Source organism: Callionymus lyra, chromosome 6 (assembly GCF_982586985.1).
Source record: "Callionymus lyra chromosome 6, fCalLyr1.hap1.1, whole genome shotgun sequence".
Classification (NCBI taxonomy): Eukaryota; Metazoa; Chordata; class Actinopteri; order Syngnathiformes; family Callionymidae; genus Callionymus; species Callionymus lyra.
In genome coordinates, this window is record NC_141823.1 from 31,663,930 (window position 1) to 31,684,944 (window position 21,015).

At 37.6% G+C, this 21,015-nt stretch overlaps 1 protein-coding gene across 4 annotated transcripts in view; it reads left to right on the forward strand.

Annotated features, from left to right (window-relative positions):
• The window catches only part of vti1a (vesicle transport through interaction with t-SNAREs 1A), a 117,893-nt gene that overhangs the window by 61,137 nt on the left and 35,741 nt on the right, over positions 1–21,015 (forward strand). For 2 of the 4 annotated variants that reach the window (XM_087792786.1, XM_087792787.1), the window contains 2 exons: positions 14,854–14,924; positions 18,243–18,315. In XM_087792786.1, the coding sequence (XP_087648912.1) occupies positions 14,854–14,924; positions 18,243–18,308 (137 nt within the window). In that variant the 3' untranslated portion in view covers positions 18,309–18,315. The remainder of the gene's footprint in view (positions 1–14,853; positions 14,925–18,242; positions 18,316–21,015) is intronic. The other 2 variants (XM_087792784.1, XM_087792785.1) reach the window with 1 other exon arrangement.

The window sequence follows — 21,015 nt, forward strand, 5'->3', positions numbered from 1 at the left end:
TTTTAAAAATGATGTATTCTTTCATATATGACAATAAATTACATCATGGTGTAGACGTTATGTTAATTTGAACAACAATTTAATTTGCATTATGGTTTGTTGTTGCCTATACCATTTAAGAACTGTTGATTAATTTAGCTGAACGATACTATCCAAAATGATTCTGTAATTTGAAACTTATTCACTCCTGGAGACTTTTTCAGAGATTCGTTCTCCATCCTTTCAAACCAAGGTCAACATCTGTTAACCACATTGATGTCTTGCTTTGCTGCTTACTCTAGTAACGTTTAACATGTACCGGTATATCAATGAAAAAAAAATGCAGTGCATCTCCAAGTAGTTATTTTCCATTGATTACATTTTAAGACGATGTTTGATCGATATATTGTTCAGCCGGTACACAGGAATTACGGTACAAAAACAAAGTTAAAGTTATGTTATTTAGCAAGCTGTCATAAGCATATCATATTTCATTATCCACAATCTGATTCATTACATCATGGGAAATGTGGTCTCCGGTCGGGCTAAACACTACCACTTTAGTCCACTGGTGTCGCTCGACTTAAAATCGCATAGAGCTGCTTTAAGAAAAGTATCTTTTAAACTTTTCACTTGATAATGAAAGGATAATGAACCTCAAACAATACATAGATGTTGAGAATCCCTGTGTATTAAAAACACTTCTGACTGTTTTGTAAAATACCCTATTTAAACAACATCAGAGCCGAAGTCTTTAGATTCCTTCTATATCATATGTGCATATCTTATGAGAAGTTTCATCTTGTTGTCATACTTTATGGTGATTATTTGGTCAAATAAATCTACATATGAGTTGAGGATGAAGAAATTGAGATATAATCTTTTGACAGATTTGCAGTTCTGAGAAAACAGCTCCCAGGACTTGATCTGTACTGTCTTCTACCACTTTAAAGACTTGTGTTTCTGAGAGAATCACCAGTCGGCCAACTTTGTTTTTTTTTCTGCCAGCTCTCTCAGCACCTACTCTCCCCTCTCTCACTTGTGACAGGGTGTTGGTAGACAATATGCTATGTGGGGTACCTGGGGTTCAAGGCCTGTGCCCTAGAAGTGTGGTATTTTAATCTGTGCTATTTGCAATGACAGGCCTCCTATGAGTACAGAGGAGTGGCAGGTTGAGAGAATCTGACAGGTTCTAATCGCTGTCAGGGAAAGTAGCTGAAGAATGTGCCAACAAGGCCCCCCTCCTCCTGCCCTCTCACATCGCTGTTCTTCTCAACCGCCTTCCTGTCTCCCTTCGTCTTTTCCAGCAGACCCTCCACCCATCTCTGCTAAAGGTGAGCTCGGGAGCAGGAGGAGATACCTCCTGTTTGCTTTGCTTTTCCTGCTCCATCTTAGCTTTGGCTGGCGTCCAGGAACCACTACCTGCCAGTATTATTCAACTGTATAACAACACACACCCCTGTACACTCTCTCCAGACCACACCTACTCCGTGGCTCTCTGGAGGACATTTGCCCACATTCTTTTTATAATGACTCTTGGGTTCATCTCTTTGTGTCCAATCGGTTCTGACAAACTGCCAAGCTAATGGTCTTAGCTAGGATGAATGGCAGAGGTATTGCTGACCAACTGGATTCTCTGTGGTGTATAAAGTCGATTTTTCTTCATTTTGTTGACAATTATTTACTTGCTCTGATCATTATCACATTTGAAATTAGAATACCTTAGTTTCCGACTCAAGTAAACTATATTGAAACTCAGAAAGCTGATCTCTCTCTTTTCACTTCACAAATAGACCATTGATAAACAAGCTCTTTTTTAATTTGGTTTTCTAACTAAATGAAAGTGTAATGTGGTGACAGTAGCAGCAGACTATCTGTGACTTCAATTTTGTGGCATATTTCGATTTTTGAAGAAAACGACATAACCAGAAACTTAAATGAAAAAAATATTTGGTTTAAGGTTTACTGTTAAAGTAAAAAAAAAAAAAAAAAACTTTTTTAATTTTCTGAAAAAATGTAGTAACAGGATTAATACTGTGGCTGAGGTCATCAGGCAACATTTCAATATAGCAAATAGAACTTTTATGTACAACACAAACTTGCCTCTCTGTCCCTCTTCTCCTTTGGCACAGATGAGGATGGCCAGTCTTTGCCCAGGTGCCGTCTGTGCCATTGGCGCTAAATCGAGAAGGAGCTGGCACACTTTGGGCATGGCTGCAACCCCTTCTTCCTCAAAGGCTTCCCTCATCTCCCTTATTTCCCCTTGCAGTCCCTGCTGCTATGTAGCCCAGGGAGCTCATTAGGCCAGACTTCCTCTACATTTAATCCATTTTTCATAGCCTAAAAAACAGGCCTTGATCTTAAAAATCCTGGCTAATTTAGCCCTGGATGTTGGGAAACGCGAAAAAATATCCTAAAAAAAACAACCAATACATGCTTATAAATGAAAAATTGAATGACAAAAATTTGTACAGAACTTTACAGGGTGTCATCTACTAGATCCTAAAGGTATATTTTCTGTAACTCTTTATAGAGGCTTTAACTTGAGTTAATGAAAACATTGATAATAACATGCTGTCTTTCCGTGTTGCTTTAATAATGCATCTCCAGCCCACTGAAGACTTCAACGTCCAATTGTTGTTCTATTGAACTTTCATTTGTTTGGTTTCCTGAGCAGATAAATACACAAATGGAGTTGGAGTGGAAAACTAACTTTTGTACTCGGCTGCTAGTTTCCCGCTGTAGTATTTTTCTTAAAACTTCTACAGATGCTGTTTAAATACAGTCTGCTCATTCAACTTAAACATTTATTAGACTTGATCTCTCTTCTGTGAGGACACTATTAATACTACCCTTTAAAACCAATACAGTATTCAAATGATACCTCCCAAGTGTTGATAAGTGCTTTTCTCCTCTGGCTGACACTTCTTACACACTCGGCTCGGGGAGGTGGTAGAATTGTTAAGTAGTCTTTCCCGCCCTCTCGTTAGCCTCTGAAACGACTGGCGACAAAGGTGAAGGGAAAGAGCAGCGAAGGCTGAGAGGGAGTGGGTCAGTGCCCCTCAGGGTACCATGCAGTGGCTGTGCCAGGCCAGGACCCTGCCCCACTCGTCTACTCCGTCTCCTCTGTCAACCTGCCCTCTGCCCTGGATCGCTACAAATGGGAAACATTGAGGCTGTCATGCGTCAACCTCAATTACGATCAGAAAATGGGCATACAAAGACTAATCCCTGCCACGGTCGGTTTTTAGTTAAGATATTTAAACCTTTTTACTCATATTTCCTCCACAGGTATTTTTGACAGAACACTCAACTATTAAGGCTCAAATATTTAGCTACTTTTATACCTTCTGCCCTTTTGGTTCACCAGACTAGACATCACATAAACTCCCCTCATTTATTCCATTTCCCAAATTAATGTGTTGCATTGGCAGATGGCGACCTATTGAGGAGAATTGTTGAGTTACGACAAGATTATGACCGCTGGTTAGCTCTGGCTTCTACCATAGTTGTGACGTCTTAGACACGGGCTTGAGACTTATTGAACAGTGTATTCAACCCTCTTAAGACATTCAGTTTCTGCTTCAGTTTTGTGACAAACATTCTCATTAAATAGTTTGAGGTCACTGCTGGACGAAACCCTTGTTGCAGATGGACGTTATGTTATGCCCAGAATTGTGTTTCTGCTATCATAAAATATATATATATTTTTAGTCTAAAACATATATAATAAAAAATGCATATTTTTTCATCATATGTACAATGGAATTTTTTCTGCTGGAATATTTTTTAAATATTAGTTCCTACTTACAAACAATGCTTTCCCAAAACAGGCAAAATCCTAATCATTTTATCTTCTCTCTTCCTTGTGAAATGATATTCTTTGTAAGAAAAAAAGGGAAAAGTAAGTAAATAAAACCCATTTAGAGAACCGAAAGAAAACTCGTACACGAAAAAGCGGGATCACTAATGAAAGGAACGGGATGGACGAGTTGTCTACTTCTGCACTGACACTGACATAATGCATTTTGTAAATAATTAATTTGATGGTTCTAAGCTCTTTAGTGGGCAGATTAAATTAGTGCTGCCATGTCGTGGAATTGAGCACGCTTCATTAGTGAGAATGATGGCAGCAGACATGTGGGGTGTTCACCCAGGTCGCTTTTATTAATGATGACACCTCATCACCAATGTAATTTCATTGTGTGCTTTAGCTTTAAATAATGGTTTCGTCTGCCAGGAAATCACCCGTTCTTTAGCTTGTATGAGAAAAAGGAAAGAAAAAAAAAGAATATAAGAGACTCTATAAGAGACTAGAGGGCACTGTATTTTCTGAGGAGTCGTGTCCTTACGCTGTGAACGGTAGTGAAACTATCACCATGTTAAATGGTGGTGATATTTGTGTATAATTTTGGGACGAGAAATGTGTGTGAATGTTACTGTTTAGTATTTATAGTTTAGGACTTTTAGTTGTTGCACTTTTTTGGGCTACTACAGCCATTTATAATTCAATTTCCAAAATGGAGGTTTCCGTAATATTTCCTGATGTGTTGTCCTTGACCTCTCAGGGTACATCACTTATCTGTCCTGGGTAGTCTCAATCACATTATTGGGTATGGAACCATAGACATTTGCATGATCAGGCCAAATTTATCCTTACCCATCTGATAACTTCCTGGTGAGCTGGGTCACTATTCCAGTGCGTTCTAGGCATCCTACGTCCAGAGTGCCTCATTTACACACTTATGTTTATTGTCTCTTAATTATCACAGATAAGATTAATAATGAAGATAATATTTTCGAATGAAATGTACACCAGTGGTACAAAATTGAAAGAAAAAACAACATGTTTTTACTACAAAAACAATTAGTGCATATTTCGACCTTAAAATTAAAGGTATATTTATTTAGACCAGCAGCCCTTTATGTTGAGATTTCATCTTGATGCTTTGTTTTTTTTTGGTCACCTTCATCTTGCTTTTGAGCAAACAGGAGAGCAGGGCTTTTAAGTTGGAATCTAGTATGTAAAAAAGAAAATTCTGCGCGTCATATCACTTATGATGAGACAAAGTACATGATCATGACGATAAAATGAAATGATGTTTTGATTTGGCCTTCACGATTGTACAGAGGGAAAGGTAGACCTACGCATATGTTCTCTTCTATGTATTCTTTGCAGCAGCCTCAGAGTCCCTCCCCATGGTAGAGTCTTTGAGGCTCAGGGTCAAGTTCTATGGCAGCATGGCCAGAAGTGGAGTCATGATGTTCAGCACTGCTTCTTTTATTGCTTTCAAGGCCTCCTCTAAATGTAAAAAATCTCCTGTTATGGTGCACGGATCTTTTTCATTCCTTCCAATGTCTCCTGAAAGGAGAGCTGTGGCGATAGCTAGCTGTAGTTCTGGGTATGTTTTGATGCAATTTCCACATAAGAAAGTTATTATAAACGATGGTTTGTATTGCAATGTATGAGAAAAGTGCTTTTAGCCATCAATGCATAATTTTCATTTTCATTTCACTACCTCTGATGCCCTTTGACTTTGTGATTTTGTGATTCCTTCAGTATAAATAAGGTATATTTACATCTTCCTTGGCGCTACACAATCTCTCTACGTGTGTAGATCTGTGATTAGATAATCTTTCCGGCAGTTAGAAAATGAACGCTGGCCAACATTCTTTAGTTCACGGGCTCATTGGTTAGGTTCCTGAAGAGATCTGATTCAGCCAGATGTCAATCAACCAAGACTGTGTGTCTCGCTATAGATTGGCAGTGACTTTACAGGACGCTTCATTGAGAGAAAACAAATGTTGTGCTCCTGTTAAACAAAGTGTTTTTGATGGGCGGAGCATATAAACATTGCCTTATGTAAACATTAAAAAAAGAACAGAGATAACTGGATCAACAGTAAAGGGACCTTGGTTTCTAAGAAATGTGTCTCCAAAAGACATTTTTCCTAAACTCATCATTCTTTATTAATAAGTATTTGAATTTATTTTTCTTTATTAAATACATTTTGGTTTTTTTAAATGAATGGTGTTTTTGCTTTTTTATAATACAACCAAAAAGGTGACCTCTTATACCCACATTCTACTTTGTATTTCAATTTAGGAGCTGACATTTTCTGATAGTCTGGTCTTAACCAGTTTTACATTTTCATTTCATTTCTGATAATCTTTCTAAGATCCTTCACGCAGTCCATGAAGTTATTAAACTTCATCTGAAAACTGGACATGGTTCATTTGTACTGACATCATCTGACACCAGCTCATCCCTGCTCTGCTTCTCTGATCTTGTCACTTTTAAGATCCAGAAAAATTGTAACTAAATTACTCAACAATTTCTTATTTTTTTAAGTTTTTAACTTGGTTAGATGATTATAAATCACCCTTTAAGGTTTTCCAAAGTTCTTTTTAATATTTCGCAGGATTATTAGATGTTGCTCTGAGTGTTTTTTTATTCTTTTGCTGTACCTCTTTTTTTATACTATTTTGCAAACCTTGTGAAATGAATTTGAATCAAAAAATCAAAGAAGTCGGATGGAACTGGTCGATTGTGAGGACAATTCTACCTCATTATTACTTTAAACGGATCCAGTGCTGAGGATTGATTAAACTGTCCTCATTAAGCTGTACTTCACACTGCTTTACAACTGTACGAGCAAATACGTGGAGAAATGGTTTCTACAATTACCAGTTTGGACTTTTACCAGCAGGTTCTCAGCTCATAACGATGGAGAAAGAAGAGTTCTGACAACACTTGTCAAAATATGCGAATTAGAGCAATAGCAAGTCAAATTTTGACAAACATAATTAAGCTAACTGTAATTCGAGACATGTTAATAAAGAGTACCACACACATCCCTCAGGTTCTTACCCATCATGAAGCCTTAAAGTGTGTGTGTGTGTGTGTGTGTGTGTTTGCGTGAGTGTTTTTCTTGCCCAACCCTCATGTTATTGGATAATGAACTGTTGTCGAGTGTTAGATCTCCTTCACTGAGATTGAGGAGATAGGCAGGGAAGAGCTGCCCGAGGTGCGGTGTTGTACAGATAATTAAGAGGCAAGAAATTTGTGTTTGACTCTTTGATCTGCCTGTCAACTTTCTGATTAGAGACGTACAAGCCTTTAATCAAGTCTAATGTGATGATTAGTGTCTCTAAACTGTTGAAAACCAACCAGAGACACGTAGACTTCTCACTTTCTTCCTCTTACCCCTTGGAGTGTTTTTCCAACCACTCAAAAAAGATTTTGTCAATTTTACTAATTGTCATTTTCACTGAAAGTGATGTACTTGATTTAAATTTTTCTTATAAGTAGTCCTCTTACAAAAATCTTACCGTTTCTTTTTGTGTTGTTTTTAAACTGCCTGTTTTGTATCGGATTAGGTTCTCCGAAAGCTACCGTTGTTAGAGCATTTTGGATCGCATGATGTTCTTCTTTTATTTTGTAAATGTACATTATTGTTCAGATGCATACTTCATTTCACCATCGGGAAGTTAATGAAATTGATTAACGGACGTTTTACATTTAAGGCCTTTTTTTTTGGTGGTTTCTGTGAACTGAAGTTGTCTTTCTTATTAAACATGGACACACACACAAATGATTGGTAAATGATCACAGACCATTGGAGCTTGCATTAGCCCTAACATTATCTATTTCATCTATTATTTATTTATTTATTTATATTAGCATTAACTAATACACACATTCTGTCTATCTAGACATGGGGGTCAAACTCAATCAAATATTTTTGAAGTCTAAGTTGTGGGCCAAACAAACTTATATTTATCTAACCGGAATATTGAATTGGATATTTTATTCCCAATTGTTGAGGCTTCATTTATCTTAAACATCTGTGTATATGTCCTCCTTCACTAAACAAATTCATAATCTGAAAAACAAGCTTCTGTAAAGTTATTAACGTGAACATTAATTTACTAGAATTTTGAGCTACCCATAAGATGACTTGGCTGGCTTTTTTTTCAACTTTAAAACTGAATTAAACTAAATGGTGGAACTGATATTTTTTGGATCTCTTCCTTTGGATTTATTGTTATGTGTGAAGCATTGTTCAACTTAACAGTCACAGTAGTCGTTGTTAACGTTTGGTCACATTTAAAGAACGTAAAAACTTTGTATACAGAATAAATAAAACTCAAAACTTGAACTCCAGCTTTGTCTGCACAGGTGGTGATGGTTGTGCAAAAAATGCCACTTTTATAACTAAAAGGATGCAAATCTGTGCACTTATATATGACATTTGAATGAATTGCTGATCATGGTTGTGTGGAGAGAGTCGTATTCCAAATTTGTAGGTCTATGATTGTTTTGCTCGATTTAAAAAAAGTATTTAAAAAAGAAATCACCTTGTTGACCGGGAGCTTAATACAGCAATTATTTTGCCACAATGCTTGAATGCAGATGTTTCTTTTGCTATTGACAATATAATCTTGTTACTAAAGTTGCACATTTAAGCACTACAATGTTAACTTTTTAAAATACGCTTTATTTGTAATGTTTTGACACAAATGTCAAACTCATGAATTATACATTTACAAATTAGTTCATTCAGATATGGCCTACACTTTATACGTTTTTTAATACAAGTTTTGACTTCTAATCAACACCCCGCATAAATAAACAATAATTTTCCCACCATTGGAAAGAGAATTAATAAGTTTGCTATGTATAAACTTCACATTTGACCAATCACTGGAATTGGTGTAGATGCTGACCAGCCATCTGTAGAATTTATTTTTTTTAATAATTAAAGGTCTCAAATTGCCCGGCGACTTCCTTTATATTGTTGCTTACTGGGCAGCAGCAGCTAAGTACACAAGTCCATTAGTTTTCATTTGGATGGTTCAGTGAGACTGGTTGATTAGGTTTAGGCAATTTGCTTGTCGGCGCTCAGTCCCCCACCCCCTCCTCTTGTCAGCGCTCTGCCACCACTTGGGTTGTCGTTCAGGTTAATTTAATCTGGTATGTTATATATACACTTAAACACAATAGTGTCGCGGCTGTCTGAACACTTAGCCAGCGGAGTGATTTGATGTAGTTTATTATTCCAAAACATTTAATCATCCAGAAAGGGCGTCAATGGTACAGTAAATTGAGGGAATTGGTGTTTGTACTGTAAAATGGTTTGTATATAAGAAAGAATATTCTTTTTTTTCGTATAAAGAATACGTGACTGTGATGTCTGCTTGAAGAAATGTAAATTTGCTGATCTTAGGATTTGACTTTGAGGCTGAGGCAAAGGGAAAAAGGGGAGGGAGTATTTAAAAAGAAAGAAACGTGGCTTTCTGTCCCCTCCACCCTAGTTCAGCATTATACAAATGTTTCTATTACCAGCTGCTGCTGCACAAGTCTGGTCATTTATGCCCATTAAACCTACGTTTTATCACCCATAAGACCTCCTTACGTATCTCCATCCAGCAATTGTCTGTAATCAGCCATTTAAAGTGGCAAAAAGGAAATATCCTTTGCGCCTTGTTCCGGTCTGACAGACAGGCAACCGAGCTGGGGGAGAGGGAGAGCGATTTTCCTTTTTTTCTATTTCAAAATGATGAATAGGCCAAGTTGAGTGGCTGACTAACGGAGATCTGTCTTAATCAGATGTGATTTGTCAGAACAGGAGCTGTAAGGGGTCAGGGCACAGGCGATGAATAAAACAGAGACTGTTCGAGTGAAGAAAGACCCCCAAAATCCACCCTGACTGGCCTGCACAGCTGAGGTTGGTTCTTGGCCAGCTCACCAAGGACGGCAGTTTCTCCGCACAGGAATATTCATTTTGGTCACATCTAGTCATTTCAACTTATGATAACACTTCTTTTGTTTGTTGGTTTTTAAGAGGGTTTAAAGTGCAGAGTCTTTTGATAAAACCTAATGAATCAGGAATGAAGCTGAATATACTAACTGTAGTCCTGCCTTAAAGAAAAATCTCAATTTTTAAACTAAATACTTACAATGTTGTCATGTTACTCATTTTTCAAAGGAGTGCACAAAAACAAGTTTGCAGTGTCTCACACAGTTTTAAAGATCTTTTAATATGTGCACAGTTATCAACTCAGTGACTCAGGTTAATTAGCTACTTAGTTTGCTAAAATGTTGTTTATAATAGCAATAGGTCATTCATTTATCAATTTAATATAAGTCCTTAATAAGTTACAATTCATTATTATTAAGTTCATTATCTTCTTATCTTTGTTCACATTAGTTCCTGGTTGATTCTTCTTTTACCTTTATTTTTTTCCTTTTAGAATGCAGAAGAGTGAGTCGTGTTATACTACGTCTCTTAAGGTAAATGTCAGGAACTATAAAACCTAACCTGCAAATGTTTGATCCTAACTAGCCAGTGTTGTGGCTAACATCGCCACGATTAACTTCTATTTCTTCCCATATTGTGACGCAAAACAATTGGTGCCGAACTTGCACTTTGCACTTGAGTTTTCTTTTACCTGACAGGTAAGCTGTCAAAATATTGTTTAACTAGCAGCTGCTCCCTGCTCCCCCTGTGACCTCTTGATTGGTGTCTTCTTTGTGTGAAAGTGAAACCGAGTGTAAAGGCACTAGCCTCATGGCCTGTGGGCTCAGCATTTCAAATGCATCCCAGTGTGGGGACAACTTTGATGAAGGTGATGAAAGTGTGTCACCAGCTAGTTGTCGACTTAAAAAATACTGGAAAAAAAAGCCTCTGCAAGTGAACAAAGAGGAGCAACTTGGTGCACCTGGGAGTCACAGGCAAAAAAGTTGCCTTCTGAACAGATTGTGTGTGTTTCTGTAAGGAGGAGAATGAGAATGGAAGTCTGGGCTCTCCCTCCTCTCATTCTCTGGGGTTTCAGTTTCTGTTTGTTGCGGTGTGTGTCTGGTGTCAGATATAAGTGTGTGTGGTAACCTTCAAAACTGTGGTCTCAACTGCTTAATGAAAAGGAGCTGTGCTGATTCTCAGAGCATGACACTGTCAGGTCGTGTACCCTTTCAGCTCTGGGGCTCTGGGAGAGAGACGAAAAAAAAAAAAAAGCAGCGCAGACGAAAAGACGAGGCCCTCGGTGAGTGTCACCGCTCTGAAACTGCTGCTGTGAAATAAGATGTGGCCAATTAAATGTGGGAACGAGAAGGGAAGTTTGGGTGAGTCTGTTGACTCGGTTAGCCGTTTTGTCCATGATCTGGCTGAACAAGCAACAGCAGGTTTTCATAACTTCTTTTACAGTTTTTAAACTATAAATTCTTAAATAATGTTTAAAGTGGTTCAAACTGCTGCAAACTAAGTAATCTTTAAAAGTTAACTATATTCATTAATTATATGACATTAACTATTGACATCTCTACTCATTAAACTAAAGCAATGATGAATTATTCTCACTTTGTTTACTTTATGTAGTTTTTATTGTTTTTTAATACAAGAAACTTTCAATATGACATGAGTATTTTTTCATTTATCGTTCTATTCATGATTATGACAAGGTTATTCCGATCTAAACATACTTTAAATTGTGTATACATTTCTCCAGACATTCAATTCCCCCGACAGACCCTTCAGTATTGAAGCATGAACATAATCAGTGAATGTAAAATGGAATTGTATTGTTTTGTTTTAGATCTTACCGTAATGTATGTAAGATGCATCGTTTTTTTTTGGTTAATCTCATCTTACCTAAACCTAAAGGAGTAGTAAGAAGTATAAACGTATATCGCTCATGAATTCTATTTTAAAGCTGTGTTAATGTCCAAATCGTCGTGTCCCACACATGCTGATGACGATTTAAGTTATTGCAAGTTTTTTCAAAAACTTATTTTTCTCTCTTTTCTCCAAACTTTTTGCTTCTACAATTTGATCCCAGTAACCATCCACCCTCACACTCCAGAAAAGACTGTTCATGATGTTGACAGGATAATCTATAAAAAATAAAACGTATGTGAGGTTTGAAAAGAGGAATGGGTCATTTAAGCAGCAGATCGCTGTCTATTCAGAAAAGGCATGTTCTCCTTGCACTAAACTAACCTTTTTTTCTCTCTCCTGCACTAATTATTTTCTTCACTTACATTAGAGCAATGAGTTAAATTAAGGAGCTCTTGTGCCGGTGCCCAGAGTAATGTAATGGAATAATGGGCTTGTTAAATGGACCTGCGGGGATGGAGATCTTTAACAAGTGAGTCAGAGCAAGGCCTCTGGGCCAGGGTTATTTAAATTGTTAATCGCTGTTTAAACTGCAGGAGACAATTTTTACACACTAATGAGCAACAAGTCCAGACCATGGTGTGTAATTATTAGACTTTGTTTTCAGTTATGTTATCCAAAACATTTGGTTAATTAATTTATCTGACTCAGAATATTCACATATATCCCTAAGAATATTTTTAAATGTGTTTCTGCCAAACACTTTTCATTAGTTGTTAGTTGACACCTCGTTTTTTTCTGTGCGGCTAATGATGTAGGACACACACGGGTGGACGGTGGGACTTAAATAAGACGAATGGAAATGTAGATACCTGACAGGACTAAGTGAGTGAGAAACAATGCATGACGATCGATTCCCACTGGAGCTGTTGTTGTAATGGCTTTTTTGTTCTGCCATTGATGCTCTTGTAGAAAATCCATATCTGATGTTTTAGTTGTTATGTTGACCGTGGACAGTAAGCACTTTAACATTGTTAACAAACGACGGCCCTCTCGACAATAGGTCAATATCGAGAGAGAGATACATGAAAAACAGATGATTGTGGTAAAAAAAATCAACTTAACCAGGAAAAATGTGAGGTTTTGGCCTTTAGTAGTTTTAATAACATCAATAGGCAAGTGAATTTTTTTTTTTTTTAAATACCAAGACTTATATTCTTGACGAATAATAAATACTATTGGCTGTTTGTTTTGTTAATGAAATATTGTACAGCACCTGCTGTCTGAGAATGTTATTATGTCATGAATGTCAATGGTCCTAAACCACCTCAAAGAGATTTTGTTTCAATTGTCTGAAATGTGTTTTAATCATTTTTAAAATCATAAAGTATTTTACTCAAATAAATATTAGCTTGTAACTTTTCAAGATGCTATTTAGGTGAAGTTTAAAGATCTTTAAAATTTAAGAAGTGAATTGAGAAAAAAAACACCAACTTTATATGAGACAATGCAGAGAAATCCGCCTCAGGCTTCTGCTGATTCAGTGTGTGGTTAGATGTGTTTGAATTCACTTGTCGTTTGGTGTTGACTGGTCTTGCAAATTTGTTTTTGTCTGTTAAAAAAATGATGCGGACATTAAATGGGTCCGCGCTGCAATAAAGGTTGGGGACCCTAATGTATATGACTATATATTTCAGATTTCCATTTTTGTTTAACACTAACAAAAATAGGTTTCGGCCAAAACTTAACTTTCTGAAGAACTGTGCTGATGCCGACCAGCATCAACTTTCCTGCTTAGACCCAATTTAATTTCTATATTCTTATTAGTATCCTCATCCATGTGTTTGGACATGATCTTTGTCATTTAAGTTGTGTTGTATAAGCATGTATTGAAGCATGTATTGGGATAGAAACAATGTTTTTTTTCTTCTACATTTGTATGAAACATGCTTGTGTATATTATTTCCTTTCCCACTGAAAGCAGCAATTTTCAAAGGCTGTTTACATTGTTCCTGTAGTTTCTTTGTCTTACTGTGCTTGTCTTCTGCTGTCAATATTGTGGATTGCTTCAACCCTTTTCTCAGAAAACGAAAGCCTTTACACATTATAAATAAGTATGTCTCACTGAGGTTATAATAGTGTTGGATACTGTTGCCTCTCTTTTCTCATCTGACTGTGAACAACTTTTCCGATAATGCAGGCGGAGGAGAAAAGGAAAAGCCGTCTTCAATAGTGCTTGTCACACTCATTTATTTTAGAACAACACAGTGCTTTGACAGAGATGGATAGATCTGCTGATTTGTCTCTTTAGTGGAAGATTTCCGCTTCAACAGCCTTTCTGTTCATCGCTTGTTCTCCACGGTTGGATACGGGGGAGGACCTGTGTGTTTTCTGGTTATTAATACCTGCGCTCACTCTTTTAATCTGCTCTATTTGTCACATGTGACTGTCTGACTGCACTGTTTAATCTGGGTATCCTTCAATCTGTCTAGTCCCAGATTAGAAATTAATGAAGGCAGGAACAGACGCATCCGAGTAAGTGTTGGGAGGATTGGGGGAACATTTTGTCGTTTATTTGACAGTGCTTTATTTCCATGATTTCTTTCTCTATCTTTTCCCGTGTTCAGCTGCCAGATGTAGCCCACTTTCGCACATCTCCCCCCGATCCCACCCCAAATAGGGGCTTAGCACATGGGCCCTTTGGTGTGCGGCACCTGTGTAGTGTAATACAGTCAGCAACTGTGTTGTTTATTCCGGATTTGTTTGGTGCGCTTGAAAGCCAGTCTTTGATCCATGCAAAGATTCTTCACTCCTTTTCCTTTTTCCCCTGATTCATCCTCTGCATCCCTCATTTTTAAACGCTAATAATCTTGCAGATGTGTAGATGTGTGTGTCTGTGTAAATGCGTGTGTGTGTGTGTGTGTGTGGCTGAGTGGACCCCCATGGCAGCCTGGATGCTGGGATGTTGCTCCTACAAATTTTACCATGTTTTATTATATCCGTTTGTTTGACACAAAGACTATAGATTAAGTTGATCTCATGGGTTAATTTCCTTGTTTTAAAAGTTTTTATGAGTGTGACTAATACCTAGTTTGCAAAGTCAAATGGATCATATTCCAAAATTTTACATGTTTTGAAATGGCTATCTATTTCTAGCCAAGCACTTTTATTTTGATTTATTTTAAGTTAAGTTAAGCTTTTTTTTTCATTTTACTCTTGTCTTTTTTATTAATCTATCCATGCTTCTTTTTTTTTACAGAACAAGTTGGACAAGAGATTCTCTCCAACCTTCACACTGACCGTGAGAAGATCCAGAGGGCCAGAGAAAGGGTAAGAAGACACTTGGCACAGAATCTATTCTCACAAGTGTTTGTCAGGCCGTAAATAAGTTCTACGCAGATATCTGCCTGGAACTCTGTGCACCGTCTGCAGAGTCAACAGTCAAACCCTATCAGACTGGTTCCTGGTGCCAGCAGCCTGCCAACATTCACTCAGAATGTGTCTGAAACTAATCCTGAGAGGATGGGGTTAAGTTCTTCAATGACTCATAATATCGTTAATTTATCCATAGGGTATGTAATGGCTATTTATATATATATTGCATTTTATTGATACATATAATACCTTTGGCCGGTAACTGAAAAACTGACATGGACACTATAGAAACCACACAATGATTGATAGCAAAGCAGCCATTTCTAATTGTATGATCTATGACCAATGCTCACGAATGAGGATCTCAGGACGTCACTTTACCCCTTATCTATTATGGGTTTTTTTGCAGCAGTAGAACATATTTTATTTCCAAATTGTTTAATGTAACGTCTGTTTATCGTCTTCTGAGTTCTTATTTCTTTCTTTTTTCCTGATTCGTTCTCGACCCATAATGTTTATACAGCTAGTAATCTGATTTTTTAAAAGTTAGGCAAGATATGTGCCTCAACGGTGAAACTATTATTATTTATATTCAAATCAGATCAAGCTGGGTGGTACATCTAGATGAGTATTTTAAATAATAAATAATTAGGATTATTTGGATTATGATAAAGACTTCATGTACGTTTGTTTTCTTGAATGCAACATCTGTTAAGCATCTTCCCCGAGCTGCCTCAACCCACCCTGACTGAAGATAACAAGCGTCTTCATCTGTTCTGGAGTCTGTGTTCAGGAAAACAATCCTCCTGAAATATGTTTACTACCTCAAGTACAAAACGATTGAAGTTCTTGTACCATCTATAATGGAGAGGCAGGCCACCAAACTGAAGGAGCAAAGTTCAGCCTGTTTTTTTTTTTCTTTTACTCATTCAGTGGTTTCTGAATCCTTGCTTTTGAAAAAATAAAAAAATAGTTATCCGACTGCTCCTAAAAAGCACATGGCACTACAACCAGCCAGTCTCTATAGTAGGGTACATATAAAAAAAAACAGACATGAGTTTGATGGACACCCTTGAACACCTTTCGCTTCAAGATCACAACATGGCACTAGGCCACGCTTGGACCTTTTTAGGGAATCAGACATGCTTTAAAAAACAGTCCACAGTGTCTACTAAACGTTTTTTCTAAGTATTGTTTTTCTCCCTTCTGTGTCTGCTTGTTCTGTGATCCTTCTGTGCTGTGCCTGCGCCGCACAAATCCAAAGCTTCAAAGAAACGTATCTTGGGGAATCTAAAGTAAGAGCTATAGCATTAAAAGCCTGGTTAGCAAACGTTTACATTAAAGGGATGCAGGATAGAGGAAGAAGAGCATAAATGCCAAGATGTGGCAGTTCAAATAGAACAACTCACACACTCACCCACACACTCAACCTCTGCTCAGCATGTGGTGTGGCCTTTTGTTTCGCTTTCATGGTACAAATACCAGTCAATGGTTCGGAGTCAACTGTGGGCCACATTTGAGTTTTCAGCGCCCTCGACCCTTAATTTAGTAGAAGTGGAAACTTTCTCAAAAGCGTCACCGTTTAAAATAAAGTTGCCACAAACAGAAAAGCTACAGCCTCGCATCTTATTTTTAAAGGTTGAGTTAGTTTCGATTTCATAGCAACCTTTTATACTTAAAGGCTTTGAGTTGCATATATTGACAAAGCCACTTCTACCTACGTCGACAGGGTGACCAATCCTCCTCATGGTGAACACGACATACTAGATGATTCATTTTGTTGTTTTGGTCAAGATTAAATGAAGAGCTTTAACTTAAGTGATTGGTCAACATTTATGTGTTTTTATGCCTTTGCCATATACGTTTTCAGAATAATGGCATCTTTTTAGTTTTTTATGTTAGTGACAGATGGTTTACATGCAAGTTAAATGATACAGAACATCTATAGTCTAAGTACTATACATCACATTTGATTAGTTGATGAATGGCAATTATAAATCAAATTAGCAAAACTTGTCTACCAAATACCAGAAAAAAACATCCTATTTATTATTGTGTTTCCAGCATTTGTTTGCTTTTGTATGTTTATTCAAGCAACAATATTTTAATGCAGCAATAAGAAACGTTTTTTTCAAATTTTCTGTCATGGTGGTTTAAATGTGAACAGTCATAACTCATGTACTTTCTAGCTGTCATTTTAACGATGTTCTTCACCTCAAAACCCGACTGGAGAGTCTGTACTGAGACTTTTTTCCATCTACCAGGAAAATAAAACCAGAAACGGACACAAGGGCCTTACTCCCGTTTGTTTGTCCTTCTAACCAATGTGCACAGACGATTGCCAAAAGTAAAATGGGAATTTATGACATTGCAGTTACTAATCCGTCACTAGGTGAAGAAACACAATTTTAAAAACTATGGAATCAGAGGTAAATGTAAATGGTTGTAAAAAGGGAGATGAATTACTATTTTTGTAATGTTTTGCTAATGTTTCAGCAATGATATTCCCTATGAATATTACATATTCCCTGAATTGTACTAAACCTTTTATCTTCTTTAGTTAGAAAAAAATGTCCAAGACAGCAGTTTTAGTCACTCTTTGTGTTCCCATCTTAAGGTCAAGAGATACAAAATTATATGTGATGCTTTGAGGAAAGATGGGGTGATTCAGATGGAGATATATTTTGGGAGAGATTGTCTAGGGGACATTGCTCTGGTTGGAATCAGACATCAGGCAGCTCCATGACTTGTTGTCTTTGCCAGAGGGCCCAAACCCCAGATCCCTGAACGCGCACTGTATATCACATGCATCCTCTTTCTCTGGCAACCTGCGTGGCTCCTGCACCGTCTGCCAGAGGGAAGGAAGCAATGATGGAAAGATCAAAAAGACATGGAGTCAAGGATGCTTGGAAAATTTAAGATACGACTTTAGTGTCGGCTTTTCTATTTCAGTGGTCACGGCAGTGTCTTTTGTTATAATCAGTGTCTAGTCAGCAATTTTTTCGTCGACACAATTGTGCTAGACCTGGTAAATCGTCCAGTCACTTGATTGAACAAATTTTTTTAAATACTCTTAGATAAACATAAATTGGAAAATAAATTGCATTTACTTTGAATTATCTTTGGAAACTGAAAGATTAAGAAGAGTTAGTTTAAAATAATTTATTTAAAATTGTTCATTATTATAATGTCTACAACAGAAATTTATGAAGTGTTTTAATTTGTTGTATATTTGTTTTTAACAAATGATCATTTTCCTCCTTTTTTTTCCAGCTGAGGGAAACGGATGCCAACCTGGGCAAGAGCTCTCGCATCCTAACCGGCATGCTGAGAAGGTAAGAGGAAGGTAGGGATCTTGTTTCTAGACCTCTGTGTATTTGTTTGTGAATCGAGATACAACCCTCATAGTTGTAAAAGTATCAGATAAAGAAGTCACAAACATGAGTCGAGTAAAGTAGAATATCCCTAAAATATATTATATTTATTTCAATATATATCATCTGCGATGCCATCTTGTACCTGAAATGTTTACAGCAATAATTTGATGTGTAGTAGTGTAATAACCATTTTGCTATTCTACTTTAAATCTATGAAAATCTTTCTAAGAAATACTAGTTGAGACAAAACAAATGAAAAATGTATTTTCTGCTAATTTTATGCAAAGTGTAATTTGTTCTGTGGGCAATTAATTTTCATTAATTCAATAATTGACTTCCTCTTTTCTGGCGATTAAATAACAGGGTTCTCAACAGCGTGCGAGCACTGTGTGGTGTTTCTTATCTTCAACACTCTATAGTTTCACACTTGTTTTTGTCAATTTCCACATGAACTAGACTATAAACTAGAATCTCTGTCCCTCTTGCATGCTCACCCATGCACAATACAACTGTCACCAATCAAACAAACACAAAAGTGGAACTCATAATTCAATCCGATTTGCCATTGTACCATGTAGCCATTCAATGCATACAGACACACACGCGTGCAGCATATACATATACGCGTGGACGCACACCCTAATGTCTTGTCACATCTCCATTTTATAAAGTGGCTTCCTCTGAACCATGACGACATGCTTCTGGCTTTCCCTCCCTCTTTCTTGTTTGCTTTTTTCCCCTCCCTGTCGCCCACTGTGGGTTTTGATTAAGAGTAATATGTAAATGACAACAGCTAAATGTAAAATCCTTGCCCAGGAAGGAAGTGCCAATTGAAATAGATGCTTCAGTGCCTGTAGACAATTTGGAGGGCGACCGGTGGTTACAGGAGAGAGAAGGTCTGAAAAGGGCTGTGACGCCGACTGTAACCAATATTTCTGCATATGTCTCCGTTTTGTCAAGTTTGATTATGGGCGGTGGATGAAGATTGCCGGCGTGGGGGGATTGGGGCACCTTGCCTGGCCTGTCACCCAAAGCTGTCTCGAAATCATTCATCATTCCCTCCGCCCCTCTGCAGAGCCAAGTGAATAACCCACACTTATTTCAATGTTATCATATTAATGTTAAAGTTCAGCTGTCACCTAATGGGAAGGTTTAATCAGACATAGCCTTGTAAGCGTGCAGGCGCCTCCTCAACAGCCCCCTCTTGACGTACTTTACATAGTCTCGCAACCAGCTCAAATCAGAATTTATGAGCCCCTCCATTGGCGAGACCGCTACTGCTGTCGACTGTCGGCACGAACGAAACCCTCTTTAACTTGTTGACACACCGAATACACTTTTGTTATCATGGTGTGAATAATGCAAAACTTGAAATATTACCAACAGTTATTCATGACTGAAAGAACAGTGTGCAAACCATATATTTACAAAGACCTCCATGGGGCACCTTCTCTTCATTCACCAATTCCTTTCATTACTTGCTCTGCTTTCCCCCTCTTTTGATTAATAGAATACAAGTCCAAGCTGCAGAACACAAGAGCAATTGTGGCTTCTGTTCACTGTCATGAGCATTCATGGTCCGTTGGGTTGTCATGTCCTCCCATCCAGGGACGTACAAGATGAAAAAAAGGACTTAAGAACCATTTTAAGACATTCCTAAGCTTTTTTTCTTCTTGTCTCAATGATTAAGTTTGGTCCAGAGTACAGTGGTCCAACAACCAGTGGTGTTAATGGATAAAATAGTACAGATACTCCCTTAATGAACCTCTTCTCCATCTGTCATACAAATATGGGTTGTATTTATATAAAGTACTATCAGTCTGGCTTGTCCTGAACTCCAAAGATTTTCTCCAAAGAGGATACTGTTGTGCAAAATCTGCACGAACAATGAAGCTCCTTTGTTTGAGGATGTGTACGGTCCGTGTTCACTTGCATCAGTGCAGCTGCAAAGATCGATTTGATTTCCTTTTTTTGTTATTATATTCAGTCCTTCCTGTTTTGAAGTAGTGGCCGGTCGTTCTCACCCCAGCTGAGATATAATTAGACACTCATTAGGAAAATGGTCAGGGTTCAACAATCCCAATTAACTTAAAGACCATGTTATCGTAACTAATAGCCAAAGAAGGGCACATCTGTAGTAGCTGTTGCTTTGTTTAAAAATCCATCTCAAACAAAGTTCTCGCTGAAAAAAAACACTGGTGAAATTGACAATAATTAGCAGAAAGTTGAGTGAGTAGCTGTTCGTCAGCTGGGTTGATGGTGTCACAACTGTTCACCGTCTTAGAAGAGCAGGTTAGACTAATGGTGGGCAGAGAGGGCATCTGCTCTTAGTAAATTTTTAATTTTGCCATGTGAAGTCCTGTGGGTTTTAATTATAACGTGACAGGCCCAGTGATCCCACCAAGATTAAGAACAGGTCCTTTACATTGAAAGCTTCAGAACCACTGGAGGATTTAGTTTTTCCCACAGGAAGTGTAATTAGTAGAGAGGAATTGTGAAATCTTTAAGCAACATTTGACACTATGTGAGAAGCAAGTTGAAACAATTGTTTGACTGTGCCCGTACCTCATGTCTGTGCATTTTCGTGATTTTCAAAGTACATACTGTACTCAAATGAGTCAGAAAAAAATGAGGCATTAGACAGCCTATATAACTGTTACTGTACATCA